This window comes from Zingiber officinale, chromosome 10B, assembly GCF_018446385.1.
Source record: "Zingiber officinale cultivar Zhangliang chromosome 10B, Zo_v1.1, whole genome shotgun sequence".
NCBI lineage: Eukaryota > Viridiplantae > Streptophyta > Magnoliopsida > Zingiberales > Zingiberaceae > Zingiber > Zingiber officinale.
In genome coordinates, this window is record NC_056005.1 from 85,850,317 (window position 1) to 85,859,688 (window position 9,372).

The 9,372-nt window shown below is 39.3% G+C and overlaps 1 protein-coding gene across 1 annotated transcript; it reads right to left on the reverse strand.

The window, feature by feature from the left end:
* Window positions 1-5,607: 5,607 nt before the first annotated feature.
* Window positions 5,608-8,878, reverse strand: LOC122030064 (anamorsin homolog). Its single transcript, XM_042589215.1, has 8 exons — window positions 8,753-8,878; window positions 8,493-8,640; window positions 6,808-6,971; window positions 6,620-6,724; window positions 6,370-6,532; window positions 6,160-6,296; window positions 5,992-6,066; window positions 5,608-5,907 (listed from the first exon to the last, which is right to left on the reverse strand). The coding sequence occupies exons 2-8, from the start codon at window positions 8,632-8,634 to the stop codon at window positions 5,869-5,871; spliced, it is 825 nt and encodes a 274-aa protein (XP_042445149.1). The 5' UTR covers window positions 8,635-8,640; window positions 8,753-8,878; the 3' UTR covers window positions 5,608-5,868.
* Window positions 8,879-9,372: the final 494 nt, after the last annotated feature.

Sequence of the window (9,372 nt, forward strand, 5' to 3'; positions counted from 1 at the left end):
GTTCAACTAGACATACCTCTTCGCAGGTCTGATAGGGTACGTCGTCAGCCTGAGAGATACTCATTTCTCTTGTCTGACCATGATGACGTTATGCTCATAGAGGATGAGCCTACCACCTATCAGGAAGCTGTGATGAGACCATATTCCGAGAAATGGCTAGAAGCCATGAGATCCGAGATGGAATCCATGTACACCAACCAAGTATGGACTTTGGTTGAACCACCTGAAGGGGTAAAACCCATTGGGTGTAAGTGGGTCTTTAAGAGAAAGACTGACATGGATAGACTTATCTATAAGGGTCGCTTGGTAGCTAAAGGTTTCAAGCAGATTCATGGTATTGATTATGATGAAACCTTTTCTCCAGTAGCGATGTTTAAGTCCATTCGGATCATGCTTGCTATTGCAGCCTATCATGACTATGAGATATGGCAAATGGATGTCAAAACCGCATTTCTGAATGGAAACCTACTCGAGGATGTGTACATGACACAACCTGAGGGTTTTGTAAATCCAAAGCATACTAGCAGAGTATGCAAGCTGCATAGGTCCATTTATGGACTAAAGCAAGCTTCTCGGAGCTGGAATCTTCGATTCGATGATGCAATCAAACAGTTTAGTTTCATCAAGAACGAAGATGAACCTTGTGTCTACAAGAAGGTTGTAGGGGACATAGTTGTGTTCCTCATATTGTATGTGGATGACATACTGCTCATTGGGAAGGACATCCCTATGCTTCAGTCTGTCAAGACTTGGCTAGGGAGTTGCTTCTCAATGAAGGACTTAGGTGAGGCAACCCGCATTCTAGGGATACAGATCTATAGAGATAGATCTAAGAGATTGCTTGGCCTAAGTCAGAGTACATATATTGACAAGATACTCCTTCGGTTTGTCATGCAGAACTCCAAGAAGGGATTTCTGCCGATGTCACATGGCGTGAGTCTTTCGAAGACTCAAGATCCCTCTTCTAGAGAGGAGAGAGACCGCATGGATCAGATCCCTTATGCCTCAGCCATAGGATCGATCATGTACGTCTGCTATGTACTCGACCTGATGTCTCGTATGCTTTGAGCATGACGAGCAGATACCAGTCAGATCTAGGTGAAAGTCACTGGATAGCGGTCAAAAATATTCTTAAGTACTCAAGAAGGACTAAAGAATATTTCTTGATATATAGAGGCAATGATGAGCTAGCTGTAAAGGGTTACAGTGATGCTAGCTTCCAGACCGACCAGGATGACTATATATCGCAGTTGGGATTCGTATTTTGCATTAATGGTGGTGCTGTGAGCTGGAAGAGTTCGAAGCAGGACATAGTAGTTGATTCTACGACAGAGGCCGAGTATATTGCTGCATCAGAGGCAGCAAAGATGGCAATTTGGATTCGCAAGTTCATCACTGAACTTGGGGTGGTTCCTAGTATTGCTGACCATATTGAGCTCTATTGTGACAACAATGAAGCTATAGCACAGGCGAAGGAACCTCGCTCATACCAGCGGACCAAACACATACTACGGCGCTTCCATCTCATTCGAGAAATCATCGAGAGAGGAGATGTGAAGATTTGCAGAGTACCTACAGAGACTAACATCGCAGATCCCTTGACCAAGGCTTTGGCACAGAGGAAGCATGATGGTCACACTAAGTCATTTGGGCTTAGAGCCTATATTGATTGGCACTAGTGCTAGTGGGAGATTGTTAGAGCCCTAGTGCCAATCATTTGATGATTGTATTTTGGACTTGTTGTATCATATTCTATATAAATAAAGACATTTGGTTTTTGGTTATTATACTTACTTATATTGGTGCCAAATAAACTAAGTATAATAACGTCCTTGAGTAGAAGGTTCTTACCTATATCAATCGATTGGTTGAATCGATAGTGAGATGATATAGGGAACACTACTCTAAATCATTCCTAGTCGAGTATTAACATTCAGGGACAATGTTAATGCAATAAGACTAGCATGTAGGTCAACTCGATGACTTGATCTCACAAGTCATGGATATAGAGATATCAAGTTGACACATGGGTATGCATTAGAGAATGTATACTGAATGACCCGCCATGAGAAAGTATCATGGATCGTTATATGAGTGTCATATACTTTCCCATGTGGCTATTAGTATGACTACTAGTCCTTAGACCTGAAGTCACCATGGTTCCCTACATAAGGAATTATGTACTTTGGTTTCGTCAAACGTCACCCGTAACTGGGTGGACTATAAAGGCGATTACTGGGTATGTAACGAATTATGCAGAGGGATGTGAGTGATGTAGATGGGATCTATCCCTCCTATATGACGGGAGAGACATCGGTATTCTTGATAGAGTGAGACCACGAAGTGCATGGTCATGCCCAAATGAGTCAATATAGGATATTGAGCTCATTTGATTTAGTGAGTCTACTTGGAGTTCAAGATTTAGATTGGTCAGAGGATGACACGGTCTATGCCTCACATTGATCAATCTAGATGTCTAGGATAGAAGGACACTTGTCATATATTGTGAGGAGTCACAATTAGTAGTCACAAGGTGATGTTGGATCACAACATTTCTTGTAACTTGGGTAGCAATGATGTATTGCTAGATGTCGCTCATTGCTTATGTTTTTAAAGGAGTTTAGAAACATTACCAACGTTACAAGAACCTATTGGGTCACACACAAAGAACAAGTGGATGGAGATTAGGTTCATAGGATGAACCAATTGGATTATGTTCATATGATGCACCAAGGATTGGATTCGGAAATTAGACTTATTGAGTTAGACTCAATTAGATTCAATTGTTGAATAAGTCTAATTTAAATTTGATTCATTAAGTCAATTTATATTAATGAATTGAGATTCATTAGATTGAAATTGGCTTGAATCAAAGAATGAATTCAACTCAACATGGAAGAGATTTGGTCAATTTTGACTTGACCAAAATGGGAAGTTGAAACATCAAGTTTGACTTGATGAATTGCCACTTCATGGAGGATGACTCATCCTACATGGCAGCCACATCATCTCCTAGTTGTCAAGGAGGTTACAATCCTCCATTTAATGTGGCCGGCCACATTAAATGAGGGGGTTACCCATGTGTGGCCGGCCACATAATGAGAGGGGTTTTCATTTTTGGTGGCATATTGATGTGGTGGTAATTATTCCATCTTCTTCCTAGCTTCTTCCTCCTCCTTTGCTGTGGTTGCCGTGAGCTTTCATGGAGGGAGAAGGTGTATGAGTTGTGTTCCAAGAAAAGGATGAAGTGAAGGTCACAAAGGAGGGTACCTAGAGGATTATGTGAGATCCCTTTTCTTTCTCTCCTTTCTCCCCTTTTTAAATCTTACCCGAGAGCCCTAGAAAGTGCTAGCACACTTGGGTGCTCTCTTCTCCATCCTTGTGTGTTAGAGAACACACCTTGTTCGTGTGGATATCACTAAAGAGTTGTCTACGTTGACAACTTCGAGATCCGGCGTACCATTGGACGAGCGGGATTTGCGAGGGCACGCTTCGAAGGTAAAATGTTTTTCCTTTGTAGATCTACTGTAGATCATAGTTTAAAACTCGTCCTCGTGTTTTCGGAAAGTTTTCTTCGCACGAGATCCAATGGCTAGGGTGATTCGGGGTTTCCGCGACGCGAAAATGCGGTTTTCGCGGCCCGAAAAATCCAACAAAGAGCATGTCAATGTATGTATACTATGTTCTTTAATTTAATAAAAAGATGAAATGTTTTGTTTGAATATATTGATGGAGTAATTTTAAAATCATTGTAAACAGTCAAAGTAATACTATTTTAAGCTTCCCAAATCCGAGAAACTTTATTCAAATTAACATACATAAGTGAAGAAAACAAATTAAGTAGAGATGCTAAAACTTTAATATTTGGTACACTTTCAATTTTTAAATTTATACTAAGCTTTGTTATTTGACATGATATTTTGTATAAAATTAACGTAGTAAAAAAATACAATCAAAGGATATGTGTCTTGATGTTGTTGTAAAACAATTGTCTTGTCTTGTTTCTTTTTTTTTTTTTTGAAAAATATAGAGAAAATGATTTTACTTTTGTTATGGTTGATACAAAAAAAAAAACAACTAATATAAAAATTGAGCTTGTTTTTCCTACAAAAACATAAAATCTATAAAAAATCATTTTGATGAGATTGCTAACATTGAAAGGGAAAATCAATCACCGGAAGAATCTTTTCGAATATGTTATTTTTTCTTAGTGGTCGATATTACTCTTGGACAATTGAAGAGTATGTTTGAACAGTTATAATATTTTGAATATATATTTTGATTCTTGTATGACGTTACAAAATTAATTTCATTGGATGATGATGAATTGATGAGTTCTTGTGTGAATCTTGAAAATATAGTTTAAGAAATGATGACACATTTGATATTGATGTAAAATATATATTTTCAAAACTACAAGTTTTACACGTAATATTATCAAGTGAATCTTATGAAACAAATAAAAAATGATCTTTCATTCAAATATTAAAATTTTTAAAAGCAATGGATATATTTCCAAATGTAATTATTGCTTATAGGATATTATTGACACTACGCGTGATAATGACACCTATCGAAAGTAGTGTTTCAAAATAAAAATTAATAAAATCTTATTTACGTACCACAATGACCGGAGATAGACTAAATGGATTAGCAATTTTATTTACTATTATTGGTAATTTTGCCTTTAAAAGTGCATCACAAAGACACTTCAAATGAATTACCTCTGTGTTTTGTGTGTGTGTGTGTATATATATATATATATATATATATATTCTATGATGAATGATGAAAAAACTTCTTTTTAGAAAAAGCAGTACTCGGAAGATAAAATTGAGACATAATTTATAATTTAGGCCCGGGCTTTTAAACAATGAGGATCAGCTCGTGTATATATATATGAAGTTATTTTCCTGCACGATGCACGCCTATGCACTGCCCATTTTTTTATTTATTTTTACTTACGGCTAAGCCATTTACAATTTTATCTTTAGGATTGAAAAGTTAGATTATAGTAAACAATTTTTTTTTTCAAGATGCTTACAAGATGTGCGGTGTAAGAGGTGCGAGATAAGAAAACTCGATATATATATATATATATACACACACACAACACGCCCGCCATGTGCGACGCGCGTGGGCAACTAAGTGAGTCGAGACACCCAAAAGTAATCTGGGGCCCCGAAGTGATTGCCCGGATCACTTTCAGATGCCCTGACATACTCTATCACCCACGAGCATCACACACGACGAGTGTGCAGCGTATCAAATTTCTATATATTATAGCAAAGGTGATTGCACTCACCTCAAGCATCGCACACATCTCATTCCTAGATTATATGAATGTAGGTAAATCAAGGGGTCAACTGATAAATGACCGCCAAATGACTAGGAGATGCAAGGAGTTTTTCCTCGAAAATATGCGTGCGTCAGGAATTGATCTCTATCTCATTATAGCAAATCTACCAAGCACCCTGTGAGCACATGATAAAAGTTATTCCACTTTTATGATCAAAGGAAATAAATTATGGAGGATATTTTGTTCTAGAACAGCGGCCTTTTGCATAGGAACATCAAAGACCTTACGAGTCATTTTGCACCCATTGATTTTGCATCCATTAAAAAGACCTGTTAAAGTAACCATCCATGCAGTTATCAATTGGTGGGGGCATGAAATAGATGATCTATGAAATGATTGTGATCAATTCCATAAACCGAATTGGATAATGAGCTCCAGTTGATCCAATTTGATTTAGCATACCATCCTGGTAAATAGGAAAAGTCCACAGATAATAAGAAAACGGAAAAGGAAAAGGAAAATATCAAGTGACCGTGTCCCTAAATGATTTCGTCCAATCCCAGTAGAAGTCATATATCAGCAGCCAGAAAATTTCCAGACAAAGAAACCTGAAAATATTTAATATAGTTAATTATGAGGAACCAAGAATTATCAAACAAAATAAAAATGTTTAAACACAAATATATATATACCTTTTCGCCCAACTTGAAAGGGGATAGGCCTTTGTAAGGGCATCCACTGCACCGGAATGCATCCCCAAGTCCACACTACAAAATGAAATTGATTGATCAAGGAATGCTGAAACAATCAATCACACTATAGAACTTCAAAAATAAGGTTGAATGTGCATTGTGAAGTACATTGCCACAGGCAGATTGAGGATTGCTTATCTGCTCTGCAGTTAGCTCTAGTTTCTGAACTTTCGCTTCTGAGTCAGCCCTGCCACAAGTACAGTTCTTGCAAGCCTTCCTCGTGCTTCCGACCTCACAGTCCCCAACTTAGTCAACATTGATAAACACTGTCATTGATTATCAAGGAAATACAGTAAAGTGAGAAGTTGTCTATCATACTTATAGGCAGCTGCGGTTTCTTCAAATCTTCATCAGTTAAGAGGCTATCTTCATCAATCAAATCTGATTCATTATTGACAATAATTTTTGGTACTGAAGTATTCATGGCTTTCTTCAAGGGAAATGATGAACCAGTAGTCCAAGAGGCCTTCTTAGCCTTAATCTAGAGCAAAGTGCAAACAGTTTAGTTTACCGAAAAAAGAGATGCAATAAGTGATAGTTGAAGAAATTGCTAGTGTTGGAATCTTACACTAATATATCGAGAATCTCCAACTGAGAGCAAATGATTCATTTCTAGTGGCTGCACTTCAACGAAACCTTGCATGAGCAGTTTACGCTCCAATGTTGAACTTGTCTGTAAAAATACAGGTCTAAAATTTTACTCTCTGTATGTTTAGTAGCAACAGAAAGTTTTCATGATTAAATTAAAAAGGTCACCTTTTCTGATATATCAAAAACTGCAATTGCCTGTAATAGGAGTGTGCCACCAGGCTTAAGCACCCGGCCAATCTCTTGAAGCCACTGCTCTCCAATCAGCTGATACTTTTTCGAAGCAAGAACAACCACATCAAAAGATGAAGATTCATTGGACAATTTCCCTTCTGTCAAATAGGTGAGCCAATATGAATTTGATACAAAATATATAATTCAAGATTGACTTGAATGCAAAATATAAACATTGCAAGGATCTTTGGCTTAGTAGAAACTAATATGTGATAGCTCCACAACAATTTGCCTTATTTTCTTATCCTATAATATATAAAGTAGGTTTTGAATGATCCAAGATTTAGGTGATTGGATAACATGAGGCAGGATCTCCTGGACCACTTTTTGAGGTCCAGAGGATGTGCCACTCGCATTTGCAGCCGGATCACGGCCATGATCCGGCTGCAAATGGTTGCAATCCCTTCCTGGGTTCACCGTCCCCACCAGGTTATAGTTTTTGTTCGGAGCGGACGGGCGGCCGGAGGCCGCCTGGAGGACACCCTCGCTCGGCGCCCAGTAACCTGGCCACTTATCCACCACCGGAGGCCTTCGAGCGGCCTCCGGCCGCTCGCTCCGAACAAAAACTATAACCTGGTGGGGACGATGAACCTAGGAAGGGATTGCAACCATTTGCGGCCGGATCGCGGCCTTGATCTGGTCGCAAATGTGGCCGCGATCCGGCCGCAAATGTGAGTGACACATCCCCTGGACCACAGAAAAGTGGTCCAGGAGATCTGTGCTCGGATAACATGGTTTAGGGATTTGATTTGTCTCAACAATTAGTTTTTATTTTTTATTCAAAAATATAATGTTCAGTAATATTTTGAAGATAATAAAAATTTAGTGGATTGCAACAAGAAGTAAAGAGATGAACCATTCTAGGGATTCAGACATCCTGAATTTGTGGTGCAGGTTGAATGGACCATTTGCCTCATGTTGAATGGGCAAGATAGGACTACTGGATGTTGACTTAAGATGTGAGACTTTTCATGTGTGCTAGATTGCTTGTGCCTTGGACACTTGATATCTGATAAGTGTGCTTGAGGAACCGTTGAGAGAGTTCTAGGATGAATTTACTTGGATGGAAAGATAGAACGGTAGAAAGGAGAGGAAGAATAACACAAAAATGTGCAATTTAATGATCCTTCCCCTCCCCCTCTCCTTCCTATATTTCCACCCAAGTAAACTCAGCCTTAGAGAAAACATAGTTAAGTGTTCTTTAATTTGTTGGTTAGTCGATTGGGTGGTGACATTGACACCAATGCATTGAATTGCTCAACATTCTTGTAAACATTTTGCAAAACCGAGTCAACCAGACTTATCTTTCAAAATTGTCGTGTGCCTCGAATTTTAGGTCAAAGCCATGAAATTTGAAACATTTTGTTAATCTATTTCGTCGCATTTACCAGTGGAAATGGAATGGACTGATCTATTTCCCGGATGCTGCTGCAGTCTCTCATCCCCAACAAATATATTGCCATAAAAACAACCATGGATTGAAAAAAGGTTCTTAGATAGGTAATTAATTACAACAGAACAAACAATTTCTTCCAACACAAAATGTTTAAAATACCAGCGCTGTACCTTCCATCCAAGAACATGCATTATTATTAATAAGCACAAAGTGAAAAGATTACCAAGTGTTTCGCATTGGGTAATAACAGCCACCTCATCTTCCGAGATCGCCTCAACTCCTATGTCCCTGATCGCAGATAAGACCACAGCAAGATCCAGAGCCGCATCGTCAGTGAGGAGAAGCGCGCTGCTCTTCCCCGCCATGGCGCACTGCAATAGCATCCTCACTCGTGAATTATCGAATCGATCGACAACTCCCAAACTGGAAGACGAAACCTAGAAATCAAGCGACAATACTGACGCAGAGGCAAAATCTACTCACCGAGACGTCCTTACTCCCTGATTTGGAAGAGAAACCTTGAAATCCCCAAAAGTAATCGCCGAAGCGACCGACGGAATTCCGCTGTTTCGCAAACTGTGGGCGAAGGAAACCACCACAGAGAGGGTCTTTATAGGCCTTCGTGGGTCGGCCAAGCGCTCGTGTTGGTTCGGTCGGGTATCACAGGAGTCACCGTCGCGCCACGTGGATGAAGAGAAGCGTGCTGGGCGAAGGACTCACCTGCGCACCAGTGTGGCTCGCCGTGGCCAGGCAACAGACTTGAGCGTGACCAGTAACGGCCTGCCAAGTGGATTGTGAGGCGGATCGCTCCCTTCGGTCGGGTAAAGCGACGGAAAACTACCGGCGAAAGCTACAGTCTTTTAGCTTCTATGTGACCACTTCATCTCTAACTTAGAGCTGTAAATAGACTATTTTTCTGGTATGTAATTTTTGATTTTTTCCTTGATTTTTTTTTTAACGTACACGTCCTCGGATTATGATCAAAATCTATCAAAATTAGTTAAGATTTCTCATAAATTTATATTCCCAATTAAATTATAATTTAGATCGAGTTAAATAGTTAGAGGTCACCGGCTTCATCCCATGCTTGACACCATATAGTT